The sequence below is a fragment of the Melanostigma gelatinosum genome (genome assembly GCF_949748355.1).
Source record: "Melanostigma gelatinosum genome assembly, chromosome: 9".
In the NCBI taxonomy this organism is placed as follows: domain Eukaryota; kingdom Metazoa; phylum Chordata; class Actinopteri; order Perciformes; family Zoarcidae; genus Melanostigma; species Melanostigma gelatinosum.
Window position 1 is genome coordinate 22305457 of NC_136642.1, and position 24108 is coordinate 22329564.

Sequence of the window (24108 nt, forward strand, 5' to 3'; positions counted from 1 at the left end):
ACTTTACCTTCTGGAATGCTTCAGTCATGTGACTGATGATTGGAGAAACAACCAATCACAGCTGGCAGATATTTCTTCTTTCTTCCCGTGAATATTTGTGTACGGTAAACACATGGAGGGGAAGTTAATCGTTTTAATGCAGGCCTACTCAGAGCTTTATAGGATCTGTTTTACATGCTTCACTCTTTACGTCCAACAACGTCCAGTTGAAAGGTCAGCCAGACTGACGCAGATTGGCGGTGCTGGAAATTCAGTCATCTTTGTTTTGGCTTTGTTTAGTTTAGCCAGTGAGGCTACCTAATAAGTTACCGCAACTTCACCACCAGCGTCATCGCAGCACCTTGGATAAAAGGATGTAAGCGGCTCGACTGCTGTTTTCTACACCTTTTTATGTGAATGGCCCCTTAAAAACCAAGAAAAACGAATCCTTAATAATGATACACTCCAAATCATTTTACTCTCGTTTGACAACATCAACAGTAAATCCATATATTTGCTAAGCATACATTTCATGAACGGCACCAACAGTATCGTTTTTACACCTGAGGCAGCTCTGATGTCCCCTCTTTTTCTGCCAGGCAGTCCCGAGCCCCAGAAATAGCAGCGCTGGTGTATGACTCATCTTTTGCGCTATCGGAGATGCCCGACAAGAACGCCACTAAAAAAGGGACTCATTATTCATGCGCCACACCGATGGGAAAAAAAAGACATTCACGGGAAGCATTTGAGGGTTACCGGGTCAACGCATGTCCAACAGGAATCCCTTCACTAAAGCTCGGTGACCCCCTCCAATCGGCTCCTTTCTTGGCCCTCACACCCTACACCTCTAATCCACGAGGCCTCGTACATGTGTCCTCGAGCCCATTTGCTCATGCTCCTTGTTCTCAGCCCTAAAGACCAAAGTCGGCCCCCTTTCAAGATCTTCTCCATTCAAGAGTCCCCTTCCAGTTTCTTTCATCTCCCCTCCAATCTTTTGCGTCTGTCTTTCATCTGCTTGCTTCAGTGTTCCGTCCACCCTCTCGCCTTCTTCTCCATGCTTTCTCCCAACCTCGCCCAGCCCCTGAAACTTCTTCATGTGCATTCTTCAATCGTCTTCTGTCACCCTTTTTAATTCATCCCGTCCCACCCAAAGCCATCTCTACCATTCTATATTTATTTGACTCTCTGACTAAAACCTCTTGTCTATCTTCTGCCTCGATTCTCCTAAACCACCCACCCAGGACTTTTTCTTCTGCCCTCTGCCCCTTCCTGTACCTTCTAGTACCTTCAAACACTTCCCGGTTCTTCCGATGGAAATCATGATTCCTAATGTTCTTAATGCCTTAACAGCTGGAGCTACAACTAAAACTCTAACCCTCCACGTTCTATCTCAGCAGCCACTTCCCCATGCAACATCCCCCGCATTACCCAACTAACACGCAGCACTGAACCCTCCCTTCTTCCTCCAATTCCCCCTCTGGTTCAGCCCCTGGTTTCAGCTTTAGCACCCCCCGCCTCCCGACCGAATCCATCCTCCTCTTCTCCTCTCGGGGTGGCATCCTGAGCGGCGGTGCCCCGATGGAGGTCAGCCCGGTCTCCCTCTGCCGTGAGAGACAACGGGGAGGAAGGCGAGGTGAACCGCTCTCGACGGCCGTCACTGCGCCGTGTGGTGGGTGAGGATGAAGAAGAAGGGAGAGAGAGAGAGAGGACAGTGGGATAGAGGGAGAGCGAGGGTAGAAGCAGAGCGAGAGAGGGGGAGAGAGGGAGAGAGAAAGTGGTCCGGCGCTCACAGCTCACATCGCTGGCTGGCTGGCTGGCTCGCTCACTGTTGACGAATGAGCTGTCTACCCACGGGGCTGGGAAACGGCAGCTTGTGACAAGCTGGGGAGAGGGGAACATGAATGTAATGCGTACCTTGCCTCGCTTGCTTTCAGATACCGGCCAGAAGAAGACTCCGGAGAAGAAGGATGGGAGGCGCATGTCGTTCCAGCGACCCAAAGGGACCATTCAATATGCTGTGAGTAACGTGTGAGCAAACTCTGCTCTCTCTCTGTGTTTATGTCGTTCTGTGTTTTTGACGCTTTCCTGCTCCCGTGCTGCTGCTGCTGCTGGTTTCTGTTGCTCCAGTAATATTCTGTCTGTAGCTGTTGTGTTTGTGTGTTATGAAGGCACCGTGTCCGACCATGCTTGGTAGCTCATTAGCGAGGGGGAGACGCATTTTGTGGATTTTTGCCAGTAACACGTGTACCTCATTCTCACAGTGTTTACATAAAGGCGGTGTGTATGTGTGTGTGCAGGGTAGCTGGTGGCAGGCTTATGGAAACAATGTATCCTCTGTTAGAGAGTCCTTGTGCAGCAGCACAACGCTCAGCTCCATTTTGCATGTCGATGTATAGAAAGGAGAGAGGAATTCTAGCAGCTCTGTGCGTTTTCCTCCAGCTGGATCAGACCAGGACAGACAGGCGGGAGTGCTGGCAGGATGTGTATTTGTTTTTCCAGCCCGTACTCTGTGCCTTGTATCGGCGAGCATTCCACCACAGAGTTCGCTGTGCGAATGACCTTCCAACTGCGTTGTCATTTCTATTGATTTAGCTGTTGTGTAGGAGAAGGGGAGGAGGATGGGCTGGGGGGGAGAGAGAGGGAGCTCTGGTTCCCTGGTGTGAGCTGAAAATGGAGCCAGTCTGCTTTGCTTGGTTGTGTTCTTGAAATGACCCTCAAATCAAGCTGCAGTCGGGCTGCTTTTCCTCGCCTCTCTCTCCGTGGCAACAGCGAGGAGCGGGATCACCGTGGCTCAGCTCCCGTTGTTGAGGGAAGAAAACAGAGGAAGGGAGCAAGGAGAGAGAGGAAAGGAAGGGAGGGAATCTCTTCTCCCAAAGCTCTGGCTCCAGTAGCCACCGTAGTGTTGTCCGTCTCCAACACCTCAATAACAGAGAGACCACCGCCCCTCCCCGACCTGTCAGTCATCCAAGACTCGCTGACTGACATGGCCCTTGTTTATCTCGCTGGGGCTTGAACAACCTAAAGCGCTACAACAGGATCTTTGTCAGAGCCAAAGCACTGTGTCATGACCCTCATATGACCTGATAAGTGCAACAACAAGTCAGCGAGAAGGACAGAAATGCTGGTGGGTTAGGAAAACGGGGAGAAATTTACTTCGCAGGGGAAAAGATTCATATCTCAATCACACGGCATGCAAACCGTGTTCACGTCACATACACGCACACTAGTCTGCTGCTGGTGTGATGGATGGGTCGAGCACTGCCAATGATTGTGTCCCTGTAGCCTGACACGCTGCAGCAGCACGTAGCGAGGAGGCTCGGGGCCCCCGAGAGCATTTAAGGCGATACGACCAAGCTACAGAGAGACACATGGGCGCCACTGTCCCAGCGATGGAGAAGTGGCTTTATCTTAAACTCATCTCCCCCGTGGCCGGCGACGTTTCCTTATTTCGCTTGCCAGCAGATACGTTTTTAATCTATCGCCCGGCGCCCACCGGAACAACTACGCCGCCGTATCAATTCAATCTCCCTCCTCACCCCTCTACCTCACACGCAGGCTTCTTTCAATGTCCCCCTTTTTTCTTTTTCTTTTTCGTATTGAGAAATAACCTGAGCAGCTGCAACCCATCTGCCTAGACACTGATAACGCCAGTCCATTCAGCCAAGTCCAGCCATTGGCTGACCTGCGTCCAATTAAATAAGTGTTTGAAGTCCGTGGGAACAACAGCGATGGATGAGGAGACAGGAAGACGCGGAACAGAGAGAAGCACAGAGGTGAGCCGTCCTCTCGGCCGGTGAAAGTCAAATGAAAGGAAGAACGGAGAGAGAGAGTGCGGGGCCGCACATATTTATCTCCAGACACACCAGCTTCATCACACCATGGACGTATATGCTCTAGTTGGGAGGCTATTTTGGATTTTGGCTCCACAGGGTGTCTTGACTTGCAAATAGCTCGGTAGGTTAAAAGGATAGATTCCGGTTTATTAGTGTTTGTTTCGTAGCTTTAGAAACTGATGCCCACCTATTCTAGTGAGGTGCTGGCTCGCAGGCGGACCTCAAAAAAGGAGAATGGGAGAGCCTCACACTCGTAATTTCAGTTTCCTAGCTTTGGCCATCATTTCTATCGGTTATGAAAACATTGCACTCTCCAAGGTAAGTGTCATTGATCTTTGGACACGGCGGAATCGCTAAAAGGAAAGTAAGAAACGAGAGCAGTCAAATGATCAGACTGGTTGTAAACAGTCGCACCCAAATAATTATCCGAGTCACAAGTCCCACGGGCGGAGTGTGCACACAATTCAGGTTGAACCAGGAATTCAGTCTCAACTGTAATAGATGTTTACAGCAGACCGTTCTGGGAGTAACGCTGTTCACAAGCTACTAAAAAAGCAAGTTAATAAATATTAGCAGCGATTTGTAAAGAAAACAGCAAGGTTGATAAACCGAGGGGTTTGTTTAAGACCCAGGGATTCTGAGACAATGACCATGTGAAGACGACATGCCCAGTTGTTCTCTTGTTGCCTCTATACTTACCTCAAATACAGGCACACATGCCCCCAAATGATACAGTCTGGTCCTTCTTCTAACCAGCAGCAACCATGGCCCAGAACTACAAAGATAACCTCTATGTTGTGATAAACTGGAGTTGTTCTTTATTGTTGAGTCATGTTTATATTTTGGCCTGACCCTCCCTGCCCACACGCTGTTTCATTCTATAGCGGTGCTCTCAGCAGAACTGGCACAGCGGGGCTCTCATTACATTCTGTATAATGACACGAGAGAGCAGTTTTTAGGGAGAGCGGCTGTCTGGATTCCAGATTGTAGGCTGCAGCGGAGAGGAGGAGGTTGTCAGCATTCACTCACCGTGTTGTCATTCTGGCCAGCAACACGATCGGTCAGACAGCCTCATCAGCTGTGTGTGCCCTCGTGGGTTGGAGTTAAACAGTTGTCATGGCTCTCAGTCATTTGCCCCGAAATGCGTATTCACTGTCAGATGGGGGACATTTGCAATTTGCACATAAACATTCATGGTTCCCAGAGGATGAACCCTCGTGATCCTCTTACTTGTCCTGTAGCGCCACCAGCAGGTGAAAGTTGACACTTGTCCTGTGAAATATCTCAGCAGCCATTCATGGTTCCCAGAGGATGAATCCTGAAGACTCTGCATTCATGAGGATGAATTGTAATAACTTCCTCGAACGCCTCATGTCGCATCATCAGGTCAAAATCTCTAATTTGTCCAACACTTGCAAAACCATTGTGATTCCCATCAGCCTCAGCTTTATGTTGTCCAATGGATAATTAGCAAATGTTGGTGAACAGCATGTTAGCATGCTTCAAATTAGCATCTGGGCTCTCAGCATCACTATGCTGCTAAAAGAAACTACTGTTTATGGTCTACAGTATGATCCAGATGTGTCACAGTTTCACCAGATGTGAAGAGGGTCTCTCAGTGTCACCAGTCTGCAGGTGGAATGTATTTCAGCTGGGCTCAGAAGAGCTGTGGGCATTAGAGGACGTGCGAACATTAGATGAGTCAAACGGCGGTTGTGTGCGTGCAAGACACGCACACACGCACACACACGCGCACACACACATCTGCGGCATTCTTAACTTCGCACCCTCCTGACAATCAGTCAGTCTGATTGCATTATTCACTGCTGGGTGGGAGAGGAGATCCCACTGTTTGAGCTCCTTCACAGCTCGATGTCTGAGAGCAGGAGAACAAGTCAAAGGATGATGGAGGAATGATGTGACTGAGAGGAGCGGGGACAGCGCCGTTAAAAGGGACGGAGGAGGGGATGGAGGGGAATGCATGTGGAGAAGACGGAGACAGCTGGATGGGTAGAAGAGAGGCTAATGCAAGGCTCAGATGTCAGCATCTCACTCTGATTTGAACAATTGCTCACGCTCCACCTTCACGTTGGAGCTTGTGATTTCTGGGAAAAGCTGCAGAGATGGAACATTGTTTCGAATGCATTGCTGGCCATAGGTGATAAACGTCTTGTTATTTCTACACGTTACGTTAACAAGCGATGTGACTTCTCCAGTCAGGGTTTGAGCCGGAGCGCACCGCGGGACAATCGTTTAAGACACAGAACGTCCCATCGCTATGACCAGTTGTCCCCATAAACACCAAGGGCAGGACCGGCGCAGTTAGCAGGCTTCACATTCTTTTATTTTATAAGCTACATAAAGATTTATTTTGTTAGTTAGCCAAGCTATAAAATGACTTTTCTGTTAATTCCACGTTTGAACATATTGATTAGAGCGATGTAAGCTCCCTGATTGGATCATGCTGACATTGGAGCTGGACCAGCCGGACAACATGTCGAGGTGGCCTGGCTGTCAAGAGGCAAACCGGAGCTGAGTCCTGTTACTGATGAGGAAAACCCAACATTTCCTGATGAAAGCTGTTGAATGACAAAATAACGAGGAACTTTTATTGTGAATAATTTATAGGAAAATGTGTTAAGCACCGAATCAGTGAGATTTAGTGTCTTATCTTCAGCAAAACAAGTCTACCAATAAAGCAGGAAGGACGTGTAAGCAGAAACAATAACCGGAACTTTTATTGTGATGAATTAATGGAAAATGTTTTTCAACCAGTGTTTGGTCCGCGACAAATATCCGATCAGTCAGAGTGTGCAGCCGAGTTCCGATCTGGCGCATCCGATAACAAAAGTTACATTGAAAAAACAAAGTGAGTCAAAGTGAGTCTCACTTTGCTTCCCTCTTTTGTTGGATTCCCGTGTTTGCGTTGGTAAATCAGTGGAAAGGCCGTCAGAGCGTGAAGCAGGGGATCCGTGTCTGGCACACACAGAGATCATCGCAGCTTGAGAGTGAGACAGCAAACTTGTTCCATGGTCCGCTTGAAAGGGACAGAATGATGAGTACACCACCCCCCCCCCCCCCCCATGGCCACTCAGACAGGGTCTAAATTTAGGCCTGCAAACCATCAGAAAGGGTGTATTTGCACACAATGCACATGCCATTAGCGTAGTAACGACAAAGTCGCCATGGCAACTGTCATGCCATCCCTGGACTTCATCCTTCATTATAAAATGAGGAGCGATGGCTGCTTTGATATGGCATTAAGGGGGGGATGAAACCGTGCTCTGTTGAGTTTTAGCTCCAGTTTAGATCATTGTGGCGTCTCTTTTTACTCCACTATCTGAGGAGGTCCCACACCTGTGACTGGTTCCCTTTAGTGCATCTTATTTCCGTGGTTGGCCTTATGCAGTAGCACTCGTGGATTTGCTCTCACGTTCCACACTTCCCACCAAGATGCCGGCGGGGCTCTTTAATGGAGCTATTAGTCTTTGGCCGTCCAGCCGACTGCCCTTGTAGAATCTGTGCGTCCTCTCCTGTTCAACAAGGTGACCATTAGCTACACGTCAGTCACTCTCAAGATGGCTGTGACGGTCGGTCTTCCTCTAGCCTGCTGCTAAGGACAGACGTCGCCCCGAACAGGAAGAAGCTTAATCATTCATCCCCAGATCAAGATGAATAATGGGTATTATTGATCTGGAGGACAAGACGATAGGGTGCACCTGTCATTAGTGGCTGTGATCCTGATTGTGATTAGTCTCTCTTTCCCTCCCTCTCGTTCTGGTGTCCGTGTGTTAATACCAGCGGGTCACATTTACATGTCCCCTGTCCTCTGCTGCTTAATTGAGTTGGACATAGCTCCCCTTACGGTGGGATCGACGGCTGCGTCTCTTCTTGGTGTCGGTGGAGTCACATGGCTCATTTTAGTGGTCCTGTGACGCACGAAGACACTTGTGTTGTTAACAGTGATTTCATATGTAGATTAAGTGATTAATTAAGCTTAAAGGGTAAACTTGAATCCTACCATTATTCATTTACGCCACATTTAGTGCCAAGATCAGCCCACCGCCTGACTCTGCCAATGTTTACGTCAACAGCAGATATTGTTTGACCCATATTGATTGGCTGATACGAGAGCTACCAGAGCAGCTCTTTGATAGGAGAGCCAGCAGCCGTCATCGGTCAGCCTACAGGCTTTAAGATATCTAGTTTGAGAGCAAGAAGCAGTGCTTTCGTCAATAAAAGCCACAGAGGTATCCTCGTATTGCAGAATGCTGAAGAAAACCCAAATAAAAGTATGTTTTAGCAGCTGTGAATGTCCTGCAGACCTGAGTGTCCTACAGGGTCGGCTTTGTGCTGAGCAACAGCGGAGCCATAAAGCTAAAAATAAATAGTTCATGGATGAGACGGTAGCAAATAGCACTAAGGGAGAATCGATGCCCTGTGCTGAAGCCGCCTGCATGAAAGGCTCCGACACTGTAGGAGCTCTGCTGACGATTAACTCCTTATGTTCCTAACATAACAAAAACAAAATTAACACAAGACGTCAATTTTAATACATTTTCCAATCATAAAATGCCAGCCATGTACCAAGGACATCATATAACTGCTGAGCAGCAGATTGTAAATACCTTTGGGATGGGATTGCTAATTTTATGGCAGACAGTAATAGTTTTTACTACTGTACTGTGAAGCTGTTATTCTGCTCTTTAAGGCCGTGGTGTCTCTCTGGATGTGATCCCTGTGACTTCGAGGACAGGATATTTATCAAGCCGACGTGCCGCTGTTGTCTGAGCGAACAGCACTTCTCCCTTTACGGAGCTGATGAGATGACGGGTTGTGAAGGAGCAGCTGTTAACGACAGTTATGAGGAGACGCTTGACGTGGGACACGCACCTGTCACCACGTCCCACTTACGTCTCTATTGGGGGATTTATTTCAGATGCTGTGGTGAAAGGCACCACGGTATTTTCTAGTGTATTTATAAAGCCCATCACAACATAATCATTTAGACTGTTAAATAGGCCCAGAGTTAACTCCATTACCATTATTACATTATCACCTTGGATTCATTCGGGATAGTTTGAATGACAGTCGGGTGTTTGGGGAATAACCGAACATCATTTTGATAAACACAGTTTTTCTTTTAAGTGTTAGCTGCATAGCTTAATCTCAAAGACATGAAGCGAAGACGTTTCTGTGCGAGTGTATTTCAACACGGTGACTGTAGTGCTAAACTCTTGCACCAAGTTGGTCGTTGTGTGTCGACATGCAAGCTAGTATCTCGGTTTGGACTCTTGGGTTATTTACATGCAACACAGAGAAACCTTTGTGTGCTTGATACCAACAGTATCCAAGTTAATCATCACGTTAGATCCTCCACATCATGCCCATATCAAGTGAGTTGCCTCAGCAGCAGAGGATGAACCCAGTTTGGTTTGCTTCTCAATCTGATCCAAAACAACAGCAGATGACGACTGCTCCCTAAAGATCGGTAGCTAACAAAAACTAGCATGCACTGCACAGACCCACATGCCCGTTTTCGATAAGTGTAGCCGCAGGTCTGTAAACCTTTCGTTTCTCAGTCCTTCCTAAATACTGGGTACTAGTATCCGTGGTGTGTTTCACTGGAAATGCATCCGAATGGTTTTCAAATTTCCAAAATGACAGTAATGTGGCAGCTTTGTGCACTACATCTTAGACGTGTTCCTTTCTATTTCCCAGAATGGTCTGTAACACAAATCCCGTTCATTTCTAAAGCTTTGTCCAACACTTCACGGCCTCGGTTGCTGTGCAACTTCCGTTTAACTCGATCTCAACTTTGATCGAATTGTTGAATTAAATCTGGCCTGATGAACAAGCAGTGAAGATAGAGGTATTAAATAACATTTTGAAATATGAAGGACGCTTTTCTAATTCGATTTCTTCCTAGAAACTGATCAAATTAATATTTAATCTAGCAGGACAATTTAATCATCTCAACAAACTGCTGTTATTGTGTATCTGCACTTTTGAACCTTCAAGGAGATCCGTCTGTGAACGGGACAAAAATAGACCTCAGGATTAACAGGCGGTCTGTGTGTGAGTCAGTGTCATTCTTCACTTGTCACACTGATAGAAAAGTAAGTTATTTTGTTTTTAATGGACGTAGTCAGTGGCGGTGTCTGAGGGGTAAAGGAAGGTCCTCGCTTCATTTTAATCCAGCTGCAACTAAGGCTGGGTGACATGGAATAAAGTCTCCAGTTCATTTTATATACTCACAATATAGCATGTTTTCCGGTAATTATATAAATAAATAGACTTTATGAAATACTCCTGTGTGAAATAAATACTTGAAAAATTTAAATGAGTGAGCAGTTTCTCATTTAATTAAGACCGTTAGTACAAAATGAACAGTTAACAGTTAAATTAGAGATCATTATTTTTTATTATTTCCAGCTTTACACTGACTATTGTTACATGTACACACACGATTACAGATTTATCGGAATAAAGGCACGCAAGGGACTTGACGAATAAACACGAAAATACGGAATACTCGCCTGCTAAAGTTTTGCATCAAAACTATTCATCCCGCATCAACACTTTGTGAAAGTTGCGACACTTTTTCAAAAGAAGGTTTGAATAGATTGGCGCAGGCAGAGGACCAGCTAGCGGGATCCTATTAAACTGTTACCCATTGTATCTATCTTGGGCTTTTATTTTGAAATGTAAGAACAGAAGGAGTCTGGTCTTTTGTCAAGGTTGAAAGGAGCAATAAAGTTTGCAGTCTTGGTTCGGACTACGGAGCCTCTGTGTTGCTGTGCACTGTAGTGTACGTTGTGAACATGTCCGTTCCACACAACTTGGTTGTTTGATGCCTTCATTCGTTGTGTGAAAGCTCAGGAAATATCAACCTTGTTCAAACAAAAAAGACCTGTGACTAAGAAATGCCCCCAATGTGTAAGGGCATTATGACAATAGTTTGAGTTATCTCATCAATTCAGATTTTCTGAGACAGTTGAGTTAGTATGTGCTTGTTATTATCAATTTAGATGACGTAATTGTTTATCACGATATCTTTATATATGATTTCCTCATTACATTCAAACAACATGAATTATCTTATTGGTTTATTGCCCAGCCCTTTCTACCACCAGTTACCGGGCTAGAATAGGCAACCTCCACCCATACCATCATCGTCATCATCTTCATCATCTTCATCTATGGTGTAGATCTGCTCAATGTGTAACTATACTGCCAGTGATCTCGTATCTCAGCCAGCGCTGCACAGCCTGCCCACCCAGTCCATACTGCCCAATGCCCTGTTCATTGTTGTCCACACAACAATGCTCACACTGCTGAGTCATGGAGACTGTATCCCAGCAGCGCGACTGACCTCACATCTGATTAGCGTGTTCCCCCAGAGAGTAGGGCATCCAAACCCAGTGTAGCCCGCAACCTGAGCCTTAGTTTCACACTCGGTACACCCCGAGCTAGTTCAGTCTCATAGTCGAGTCCCATGACATCAGGACATCAGGATCAAAACCTGAAAAAACTCGACAATTATTTTGTCTGCTGCTGAGATTTCTGGGTTCAACTTTGCAGACAGTTTTCAGTTTCAAAATCCAAACCGCTTTTACGTTGGCCCTCCAAGATGCTCCTTCACCCACTTAGTTTATTTCCTCAGCATCACAAGACCTTTCAGCTTCTGCCCTCGAACCAAACACAGTGACACAGCAGCGTTGCTGTCACTGTGCTTTCAGTCTGTTCGTGGCCGTTCCTGCTGGATTTCAGCCTTCATTAGCCAGCTTTCGATCACATGACTGTGGTCGGTATCACTAAGAGGGTTTTCTCTGAGACGTTGTGTCAATGTTGTTGTTATTCCCCTGGCTGCCTGTAGTGGACTCGCCTCAGCCTCATTATGGATGGGTGTCTGCCTGAAACCATTCATTCGGTTTTTGTTTTTTTAACCAATTGAAATAACTGATCATTAATCATTTGAAATGACACCTCTATATTTGGTATCGGGGGCATGGACAAACATTCTACTGAAGCTTGGGAATTGTTGTCAAATTCAATGCACAGCCAAGGGTTTTTGAATGCAGGGTTCACCATTATTACTTATTTTTTTCAGTTTTCCAGTGTGGCAAGCAGGTCAGAAATCTACTTGCCCAAAGGCAATTCTTTGCCCGAAACAAATCGTTGTTCCTGCTTCTTGCAGGAAATGCACCGCCTTGTCATACTTGATCAGCAGTGTTTCCCCTACGACTGAGAGGACAATCGCAACATATATAATTCAAATTCAAACACAGATTTATATGCCAAGTATAAGAACAGCACCTTTATTTAATAGAAAAAATAAAACCCAGCGCTCTCGGTCCTGGCCTGGCTTCATTCCACCACAACCCAGTCCTCAGCTGCATTGTTCCCGTCCCCAGCCTTGGCCCCTCTCTCCTAAAGCCCTGCTCGATCCCATCATCAGAAGAGGTTCAAGTGAACACGCTCAACAACACACTTTGAATATTTCAGCTTGATTTGCTCCTCTTGAGGCCACAGATTCCTGGGAACGATGCCACACAGCCTCTGCTGTTCTCGCTAACTCAAGCTCACTTTTTTTGTTTTTCAAATATTTGAAAAATGGGTTTCTTAGAGCTCTGTTTCAAACCAAATATTAGCCCATGTACACTTCATGTGTCTGCCTCTGAGTTTTACTGAGTTAGTTACAGTGAAAACATTCACTGGCTGCAGGCGACTTCTGAGTTTCTGCATTTTCTGCTTCTTTCCTCGCTGTTGTCATGCGTCGACACGAGCGTGATCAGGTCATGTGTGACTACCACACACACACACACCGATCCTGTGTTACTAATGTTCCAGCTCGTCTGTCTTGGTTCCCCTTAGTCTACTACCTGTGTGTCTGTCTGTCTGTCTGTCTGTCTGTCTGTCTGTCGCAAGAATATCCTCCTGGAAACGATCTGTCATGTGAACAATTTGGAGATGCTGTCGTTCCATGTTTGTGCGGCTGTTTGCACACACACACACGATATATATATATATATATATATATATATATATATATATATATATATCTCTTACCCTAGAACAGCGTTTCTTTGACAGACCGGCTGTGCCGAAGCTATGGTTGACCAATCACCATTCAGGGGCGGGGTTTAGTGAACGGTCAAAGGGCTTTTTGCACCATTGTGCAATATGGTGCATAGACTAAAGGATGAATCAATAATGAAATCAATTCATAGTTTGCCGTGGACCTTATGCACATAAGAGTCTAATTTATTTTAAATTGGGGGAAAAAGGGTCGCTGTAGCTACTTGAGTGGTTCACAAGATAACACACAACTGCTGCTGACATTCATGGCGGTTCATATTTCTGCCAGCATCCTTGCCTCCTGTGGGAATCTGTTCCTGGTCAACAGCTTACAGCTTAGATTTGTAGAACATCCGCAAATCTAACATAAAATCAAACATTTAAGTAATAATTGCACAGCTTTGTTTTTTTCAGCGTTTCTCTCTGTGTCTCTCGCTCTCGCTCTCTCATGATCTGTGTCACATCCCCTCTACAGCGTCATGAGAATGCCCTGGACAGACTCAGGAGTGTGATTGTTGTGTCCTTTCTTTTGTTTTGTGGTCCAGGTGGAATCGCGGGACACGTTGAACAGCATTGCGCTCAAGTTTGACACCACACCCAACGAACTGGTTCAGCTGAACAAGCTGTTCTCCAGAGCAGTGGTGCCTGGCCAGGTGTGAACCGCCGTGCACGCCTTCACTGATATATTCAGCTGCATCACTTCATCACAGTCCTCCAGCAACCTCACATGCACACCTTCTAACGCTCCGGTCCTGATCTCACCATCACGAGACATTTTCTACAGTGCACATGGGAATCTAGGTGGAGAAATTAGATGTAGAGTTTATTTTTGGAACATCACATGCTGCATGTGTTTATCCTTCAACTCTCTCAGAGGAACTTGCTGACTCACTTTTCAGATCCCTACTATCTGCATCCCCATTTAATTGCCTGCTAATTACAGTGTAATTTGTCCCATTAGGATGCAATTTGTTCGAAAGGACCAATTTTGTTTCTAAAAAGGTATAATAATATATGTGGTGCTTGAATTGTCCCAGAGATGCTTTAGTTCCGACAACCTGACGCAAAACATCCCATCTTTAAACCGTGAAAGACACTGCCAACCTCCCAGGCTTCTCATCCTAGATCTTTTATTGCTTCAGCAACAAAGCCAAATTCAAGATTTGTTGAGGGAAAGTGACAAAATTATATTTTGACTCTGTATTTCTTGGGGTCAAATTAAATCCAGACAAATGGGGACGAATTGCGTCCAAACAGTGGTGTGTGTGGAGAACACTTTCTGAACCATCAGCTCTCCTCTCAACAGAAGCCACAATGTAAACGGCTGATTTCAAAAGCTGAACCTAGATTGATTTAAACTCTTAACTTATTACAGGCAAAAAACTAAATGAAAATTCAGTTTCAAATTCAAAGGCCTAATGCTGGCACCAGAAAATACCGGTTGAAATAGATTGATTAGGTTGAAATCTTAAGTGATCATTTCAACATTTTGGGAAATCCTCTTCACTTGCTCTCTTGCTTAGAGTTATATCAGAAGATCAATACCACTCTTGTGCCTTTATCTTGAATATGAAGCTATGGTTAGTGTGAATTAGCATGACGACTGGAAACAACTAGCATGGCTCTGTCAACCACAACATATAGATACAGAGCGCAAAGAAGTCCCGCTCACACCAGAGGGAACAATACTTCATGGCTCTTCGGTGACTTTTTCTTGAGTGAAGGTGCCTCTTTTTCACTTTCTTCTGCTAGCAAACAACAGAAAAATGTGTACACAGCTGCTATGTGGTGGGATAAGAACCCATAACTAAGTTTTTAGAAGCTGACGAACTGAAAAACTGAACCTTGAAGAAGACAAAAGTGAGGCGTCAGCAGGAATAATGGGAAAATTGTTGAGTGCAGAAAGTATTTTGTCCTAACGCCAGCTGTAGGCTAACTATATTTCTGTATCTTAAGCTAGAGCATTTTGACAGTACGCAACTTGTTGTAGTGGAATGTGGATAAATCAGAAAGCTATGTCATAGCGAACTACCGTAGCTTGCTAATGCATAGCTAGCATTAGCTCGCTAACTAGCTATCTTCATCTTCTTAATTATTGTTCTTCATTACTTTAGTTGTCAGGTGCACTCCTGGTAGACGCAGAGTGCTAAAATAATCCTTTGACATGCTAACATGTTTCATTAGCTAGCTAAACGAATAGCTATGAGAGTTGTATTGACCTTCTTATCTAACTCTTAGTCGGAGAGCAAATAAGTATATTTCCTAAAAGGTCAAACTATTTCTTAAACAGCTTGCCTTTAGCCTTGTGTGTCACTACATAATGCAACAGATATAGCTCCCCATCACTGTAGATGGCAATAGACATGTTAGTATGCGTTTATTGCGAAACACAGATCCACACATTCCATCAATATAGAGATAGAGCTGACACAATTTACTTTTTTCTGATGTTTTCTGGACCAAATGATTCATAAATGAATAGAGAAAATAATCCACATATTAATAAATAATGAATATAATTTCTTGTTTCTGTGCTATATAGAAATAAATCAAATTTAAACACAGGTACATGAAAACCCTCAGACTTGCTATCATAACCACTTTCCCTTTCTCTGTTCATCCCAGTCAGTAGCATGAAGCTATTCATTCATGTTATTTGTCTTGCTTTGTGGTTTGTTTGTTTTGCGTATGCATGTGTGTGAGTGAGTCATTCTCTTTTGTCTCTCTCTGTGTGGTGGTTGCAATGCGTGTTTGCACAAAGGCAGCGCCTGTGTAAATACAGAAATGAATTGTGTTTGCAGGTTCTGTACGTTCCTGATCCCGAGTACGTCTCCAGTGTCGGAAGCTCCCCCTCCCTCAGTCCCATCAGCCCCCTGTCTCCCACCTCCTCAGAAGCTGATTTAGAGAAGGTGACGGTATGTTGACCACACCTCCGATCTCACACAAAAAGGATGTTAACATAACTACTGTCATGCTATTTATGGGTAGAATCAAGAACTGTAGGACATATTTACCAATATAACTGGCAGATGTAACATTTTGATATAAAGCTTTAATTCTAACTCCTGCTACAGTCGTTTATTAAGCTAATGTAACGCAAGTTTATCATCCAGCTAACAGAAACAAAGAGGGAAAACTATGAACATTTTAAATGTTTGGCTATTGTTTTGTTTAATTTTGTACTTTCAGTACTTGGACACACACACACACACACACACAACCAAATTAACAGGAATAAATTCTGTGCCTCTCTGTCACCACCATACACTGACTTATCCTTCAGCCACTGCTGTCACATTTTAAAGCTCCGTTCATTGTCAGCCTGAAGGTGAACATACGAGACGATGTGTCATGCTGTTCGAGGGCAGAAAAGACGAGAGGTGCCGATAATTATCAAGGACAGGTCAGACAATAAAACCTGCCTTGTGGTTTCCAAGGACAGGACAGGAAGTGATGCGTATCTTTCACAAACAGTCAAAACCAAGGACACAATGTTTTGCTTTGCAATTAGGGCTGCGTTTCTTTCCTTCACTGTGTGGTGGAGGCACTTCTGTGAGAGAATGGAATGATTTCTGTAATTCAAAAGCTTTATTCCTGCTCTGATTTATGTCCGAATGTACATTGCTTCACATCACACACATCACAGCTAGTGTCACATAAGAAACAGAAACCGGCTGCAGGTCTGAGGCATGTCGTCTGTGACCCCAGTGACTTCAGGTCTGGTCCGGTCAGCCGAACTCATCCTGCCCTCGCAGCTCTTGAGACCAGCAGTGCGAGCCATCTCCCTCGGCTGCTGTGTCCGCAGCATCAGAATGAGCCAATCACTGTGGGCCCTAAATAAATAAGACTGTTTGCTGGTCTCCATGGAAACGGACGTCTTGTTTTGCCGCTTTTGTGAGAAAATGGATATGGTTCGCTGTCGTCTCCATCCATTAATCCCCCCCCCCCACCTCTCCCGGTTGCCAAAAGAAAGGGCCCCCGTTCATTTACTGCTTATCTATTTGGGTCATGCCTGCGAGACTGGGTGAGGATCAGAGAGAAGGGGCCGTGACTGCGGTGAAATTAAGCCTTTAAAAGTGATGCCGTGTCTGATATTTAGAGCAACTAATGAATGGAGCAGCTCGCTTTCCCAGACGCTAGGCAGCAATTATTCCAGGCAGAGGAAGTGTGCTTGGAAGGCAGAAGGGAGGGAACATTACCTCACCCGATGTGCCAACTCCGTATGTGTTTGTGGAGGCATTTTGTGTGTGAAAGCGTGTGTATCCGTCATCTCTGCGTGTTTGTGTGCGCCTGCCTGCACACTCCTATCTCTTCCTGTGTGTGCGTGTGTGTGTGTGTGTGTGTGCGCGTGTGTTTGGTAGTATTATGGATGCAATCAGAACCCAGGTGCTGTTTGATTTTTCAACCACAGGAAAGGACCATAATAACTCACTCGGCTTCTTTTATTTATTTTCTCTCCAGAATCCCCGGCATCTTTTAATTACAAGCCAATTTCGGTGCTCGGCACGCGCGTCTGAATGAGGGTATTATCTAAATAAATGCTTCTGGGAGGTGGATAGTAATGGCAACGCAAGCAGCAAATAGCTAGTGTAACCCTGATGAAGACGAGTGCTCTGAAGAGAACTACTTTCAGACGCTTCTCTTTTTAACTTTTGGATATAAAGAGAGTCAGATCTAGCACCAGATGTTTCAAAGTCCCATTAGATGTTCAAATAGATTGTTAAATAATTCAGGCAAAAGATGTTTTGTCACTGCAGAGTAATTTGTGTGGCCATTCATTGAAATCCAAACTGAAATCATTTTTTATCGAAGCCCTGCTAGCTCTCTCTCAAGCGAGAGATCCTGTTTGACACCGTTTTAGTAGTGGCTGAAAACGAGTGAAGACGTTGAACAGATGAGTCTCCTACCGGACGAACACCCATCGTCGTAAGAGGGGACAAGAGGCGTCAAATCAAAAGTCTGACGCAAAATAATACAAGTGCATCATATGCTTTGATGCACTTGCTACACAAGGCTGGCCATGCTTCAGTTAGCACGGTAAAAGTTTTTAGGCCATGCAGCCACGTTGTTCAGCGTTTCTGTGAGAGAGCTAAAGGCCAGATAAGGCGGCTCTGAAGTGTCTTCGTGCTCTCGCTCTGCCTGCTGGCCAGCCGGTATTGGCAGCAAAAAGTAACACATCTTGTGCAGACATGGATCGTTGGCTGGCCGTCTGGATGACTGTGTGCGTGTGTGCGTGCGCATGCATGGGGAGCTGGCTGACTGTCCGGCTGGCGGTCTTGCTGTCGTTGGATTATTTGGCAGCCACCAGCTCACTGGCGTACTTGCTCTCTGGTCATCTGTGTGGGCAGGCGAGTCCTCTTTGTCCTACCCAGACCTTCCTTGTGCTCACACTGACACACACACACACACGCTTACTCACCGCCGTGGTCGAGCTACGACTGTGACCTTCCCTTGTCTCTTCCTCTTTTGGTGACTCATTTGCCTCCTACCACTGGGGTGTGACCTAAAATTAGTAATGGAGGAAGTAGAGCCAGTTTAGATTTTTTTTATATATATATATATATATGGCGCCACATGGCTACGTTAGTGATGCTTCCGCTCTAGTGAACGGGTTTCATCTCCTCGTGTCCAGCACCTGCTATCCTTTAGTGAGAATCTCGAGGTTAACTTCATTCAAAAATGACGTCATCTTGTTTCGTGTTTTCCAGCAGTACAGACCGTGCTTGAAGGCCTCTGGCTGCTGACATTTGATGAATCCCGACCATTGTGTGCTCCCTCTTGCAGAACACGGCCGTGCCCACACGGTGGAGCTATGGATTGATTTTTGATTGCACCATGTGTCACTGACCAGGTCAAAGCTGGGTGGCACCTGCAGAGTTCCCCTCCGAAATCTTTGTCGAAATTACATCGAGCAAAAAGCAGCCGATGTGCCATTTAAAAGACATTTTGTTAGTGAACGGTGTCTTTTTAATCTATATGGACAACTGCAGAATGTCTTTTATTGATTTATTGCCTCTCATTTTGTCTTTCATCACCACAGTAGGAGGGAAGCTGTGGTTTACAGGAGCTCTCTCTCTCGATTCTTTTAACTGAGAGAAATATTGTTTGGAAACTAAAAGGATATTGATTTCTGTAGCCCCACCACAGCTGTCATCAAACACTGCTTCACCCATCTCCTGTCCCCAGTGTCGGTGTCAGACCCACCCCCCCCCCCCCCCCCCCCTCCCCACACACACACACACACACGCGGCTCCCTGTAGAGTAGATGACTGTGATGCCTCTCCTTTTTCTCACCTCGGCCACTCACTTCCTGTACATCCATTTCAACACTCTTCCAATCCTACCTTCCTGATCTTCACAGCCCCCACTCACAGTCTGAGGCCAGCAGCTCTTTCATCTTTGGATTTCAGTGCTGCAGCCAGTCTACTATGCTGCACTATGCTCTTTCTCTCCCTTTGATGTCATACACTGACAAATCCTGTTTCCAAGACGGACTGGAATCTGGTTACTTCAGGACATTGACAAGAAACTACGTCAAATGAAGTCTGTCTTCATTTTGGGATTTTTTTAGTCTTTACTCTTCTTCTTCACTACTTCTGCTGACTCTTACCTTACCTCTCCTTACCTTACCGTTACGGTTTAGCAGTTTCAGTAACAATTCTGTTCAAAGTAGAAGGTTAATATAGGGCGTAATAAAGAGACGGCCGGTTTAGGATCTTCCCTCTCAGAACCACACTCCAGCGCCAGCTGAGAAAATATTGGATGCCAGCAGAGGCCGGCGCCGGACAAACACTGGTCATATATTAGAGGATGCAAAGAAAGCAGCGGCCCGGAAAAGCAATGTTGGCTTGAAATACGCGAGGTGGCTGTGGCAGGGTGCTGCTGTACTACCTTCCGCAGCATAAACTAACTTTATTGGTCTGTAAGCTGTATGTGTACCACTGTACCAAATTGTCAGACGGTCCCATTCACACAGAACTCAGTGCTCACTCTTGAAGTTTTGGAAAGTAGAAACGCTTTCTGCCAGTGAACAGTGTTCCTGTGTGTTTGGAGAGACAGTGCAGGATTTAAAAAGCATCATGTCAGTGTTATTTGTTCTTTTTTTTACCAGAGTCTACAGCCACGCTAGCGGCTCCGTGAGGCGCAGCATTGCTTTGAAGGAGCAGGAAGGAGTAAGCAGCACAGGTGGTGGCGGGTGGGGGCACCACAGGGGAGAGGAGTTGGCAGCTTGATCAGTGAGAGATATCATTGGAGCTTTGGATCAGGTGACGATTCGCTGATGTAGCATGACATGACAGGTTCTCGCTCAGAATATCAAGGGTGGAAGTGACGGAGTTGATACAGCGATGATCGTCACGCCGTCTCCCTCGGCCCCCGTGCATAAACTATGACCTGGTGAAATTAAACTGCTGAGTCAGTGAGCCACAGTTTTTTGTTGTTGTTTTTTTCATATTGAAAGATGAATAAAGGGACAGATTGTCAGCTTTTGACAATATGCCATCACCATGGCAGCCAAAACAACAGACAACTTGATCTCACTCTTTTCAATGTCTTTCCGTCTTATTTCAGACGGTAATCATCCCACTCAGCAACATGATGTACAAATGCAATGTTATCTGTTTGCTTTGCAAGTCAACATTTGGGCAATATGCCAAAAGAAATCCTTATCTAATCACCTTGTGAGCAGCGTTTCTCAGCTGGTGGACAGCGAGTGCTTCTTCACACTCCTTTATGTGGACTGTGCAGCATGCGATGCGTGTTATTTAGTCACCGACACATAACACCCATTTCTCACATGTGCCATATTTAATAAGAGGGAATGGGAGTCGGTGTTTGTCATGCATTTCTTCGAGGGAGGACATGTTTGGACACCCGTTGCTGCTGATTTCAACTGCAGGTGTGCGCTGCACACGTGGTCAACGTGTGTGTGTGTGTGTGTGTGCGTCTGTTCCCAGCTGTGTTCTCGAACGGTGGAAAAGGCTGCTCCTCTTTTCATATTTAACATCGGAGCAGGAAGGCCAGCTTGAATGAGTTATTGGGGAAGTGACTCGCAGGGAAGTGGAGCGATTTAAGTGCAGTTGTGTAGGTGAGGTGTTCTCAGATTAAGTGGAGGACGAGCGGTCCTCGTCTCCGACAGCTGGCTCTCACATCTGAAAATCATCAACACCAGATGCTCTGAGATTAGGGATCCTGCTCCTTTTTTCTTTTGAGGATGTTTTATCTCCATTTCACTTTTTGTTTTTGGTCTCCTTGACCAGAGAGGCTTGTTTTTGGCTGCAGCAGATCGGCCCGGTGTCCGGGCTGCTTGTGTCGGTGTGGGTCAGTAGCTGCCGGCTGTTTGTCGACTGCGCTAGGAGAGGGGGAGGTGTGGGGGTGGGTGTCAGGAGGACAGCAGACAGTTGTTATAGGCTCGGGCTGTCTTCTCTAAGCTCTTCACCGCACTCCTCCGTCGGCTTTCGACGGCCCTCCCCTCCCGGTTGAAATCCCCCTCGTTGATGACTCCCACACACTCATCTCTGTCCTTTTTTTCCCTTTTGTTCTTTGTCCTCACTCCAATCACTCTTTCATTGCCTTCAGCTCTCTCTATCTCCCTGTCGTTTTCTTTTCATTTTGATTTCTCCACAGCAGCTTTGCGCTGCTTTCTTTTTCTGTCGCTTCTGCTGCAGTTGCTTCTGTTTTTGTCCTCCTCGTCCCTATTTCTCCTCTCCCTCACTACTTCTCATCTCTCCATCCGTTCTGACTCCTCCAGCAGTCATTCGGTGTCACAGACTGTCCAGCGTTGTTCAGTCAGCTCCGTCCTGCAAAATGTCTCCCAGTCGGACGGGTTGTCCCCCTTGGATGGTTATTCAGACGGACTTGAGTCGGTCTCTCCCCCGTGGCTCAGACACCGCATGGCAACAGGCCACCGGTGGAAACACCAACCCCACCACACCTTGTGTTTCCAGCCCAGCAGACGCGCCATCTGTGGCAGCTTGCAGATTTACCGTGGCGTAGCCGAGGAAGCAGTAACAAAATTGCTTAATAGCGTGTGTGTCAACATATAATACAACAACATGGTTGAGACATCACTTACGTTGCCTCTTGGCTGTGGAGCATCTGGCAGAATACGGACAAACTGTTATATAAAGGAAAATAGTATTATATTTCATCATTCTCACATCTGTAAATGATTCTTTCTTTAATTATAAGTAACATAAGCATTAATACAATAGTCTGGTAGTTCTGCAGGGGCCCATTGTCTCCTAATCTGACCATATCTAGACCATGAGGATAGCCAAGATGGCCGGGGAAAGTAAAATGCCGTGTCGGGCTGGTAAATCTAACCACTCGCAAGCCCAATCAGGCAAGTGGTAAAAAAGAATTAAACGCATCGGTTTTTTTTCCCCCTTCTCAGCTCATGAGAGTTGCACACTCGCACTACCAATCAGGCCACTTGCCCGGCCAGACAATGTGAAAAATAAAAACCTTCATGTTGAACCCTGTCTGGCATTTGTTAAATTAACTGAATAAATAAACTATTAACGATGAACAGTTTAATACAGAAAATCAGGGCGCTTGACACACTCTTTTAATACATTTATAAACGTGCTCCCCAGTCTGGCCTCTCATTCATCAGCCTAAATAACACTAACTAGGTAGTGCCGGAAGCACAATAATTCGATCTTCGGTCTCATATGAATATCTTTCACCTAATTGGCCGTGTGAGGCTCAGGCACACAGGAGGCACATTCACTCGGCTTGTCATTGGCTTTCTTCTAACCCGATTGTTTTCCACTGTGCAGGAAATATCTGTTTATATATAGATAATACATTTCGAGACTCAAACGCATTAGTTTGATGAAATGAGATGCAAATTAGTTACACCATGTATTACCAAGTGAACCAAACTATGCTTGTTCAACAGTGCTTATCATCTCATCATTTAGTTGGATGCTGTTTAGAGATTTAGATGCGTGTGTGTGTGTGTGTGTTAAAGTGGAATACAGCTTCTATAGTTTTGCCTTTGTCAGTTTTAGATTCATCACTTCCTTTCATCTAAAGGTCCCATGTTGTAAAAAGTGAGATTTTCCCTTTTTTTCTAATTATTAAATTACGTCTAAGTGCTATAATAATATAATAAGTATTGAAATATTGAGTTCAAGTAGGAATAGACTCAGCCCGTATTCAGAAACTGTCCCTTTAAATGAGCCGTCAGGATTTCTGTACAGTTATGTTACAAATATACAATTTATGGTTTAAACGTCAACATACGAAATGTGTCTCAGCTTATTTCCGGTTGCAGTGTATGTGAGTGACGTCTGCTGACAGGAAGTACCGGTAATCATGGACCCAAGCTGTTGCCTACCAACACATTTACGCTGATATGCACAAAAAAAACATTTTCACAGAGGGTGAATACAGGTATACTCATGTTTAAAAAAATTTGAACATTAAAGCATGTAAACATGTTCTAGTAGAAATACAAAATACAAAAATGAACCTGGAAACGAGCATATGTCTCCATTAACCCCCGACTTTAAAATGCTCCCTTTTCTGTTTATGGTGACGAAGGACAAACTATTGCAGCACAAGAACAGATGATAGGTATTATAAAAGTACGTACTAACTAACAAGTGGTGTCCACACCCCCTCCCATCCGATCTCAAGGACTCTGATGGCCCCCCCAGACCAGAAGGCGTTCACCCCCCGGTGTTCTCTGCCCTGCGCCAGTCCAGAGTGGTGTCATCCACCTCCGAGGAGGAAGAGGCCCTCACAGAGAAGTTCCTCAAGATCAACTGCAAGTACATCACTGGTGGCATGGTAAGACGCGTTATAGAAGGCACTCTGTCTGCACCCTCCTGGTCATGTGACCCACAGTTTGCTGCAAACTGCTGTGGTCTGAAGATAAAATGACGTCGGCAAAAAGGAAAAACACCCCTGAATGTGACAAATGGAGAGAGATTGGCGTAGTGGTTGTATTGGTATCAAACTAAATATATGATTATTCTATACAGCCACCAGCTGCAAGTTCTCAACACACTCCTTATTTCAAAAGTCTTGGCTGTAGATATGAAGAGAAAAGTAACGCACTTCAAATATAAGTCGACGTTAAAGCTCTTTTTCTATTTCTTGGTTTGTTGTTCAGCGTTGTAAACCATCGGTACGATCAGAGATCAAGTTCTTCTTCTGAGATTCTGTAGTTTACACGCTTCCACAAGAACAAATCAGCAGAAAT

The 24108-nt window shown here is 45.4% G+C and overlaps 1 protein-coding gene across 4 annotated transcripts in view; it reads left to right on the forward strand.

The window, feature by feature from the left end:
- The window catches only part of oxr1a (oxidation resistance 1a), a 138771-nt gene that overhangs the window by 96346 nt on the left and 18317 nt on the right, over positions 1-24108 (forward strand). For 2 of the 4 annotated variants that reach the window (XM_079275544.1, XM_079275546.1), the window contains 4 exons: positions 1914-1996; positions 13439-13546; positions 15695-15808; positions 23541-23693. In XM_079275544.1, the coding sequence (XP_079131670.1) occupies positions 1914-1996; positions 13439-13546; positions 15695-15808; positions 23541-23693 (458 nt within the window). The remainder of the gene's footprint in view (positions 1-1913; positions 1997-13438; positions 13547-15694; positions 15809-23540; positions 23694-24108) is intronic. The other 2 variants (XM_079275545.1, XM_079275547.1) reach the window with 1 other exon arrangement.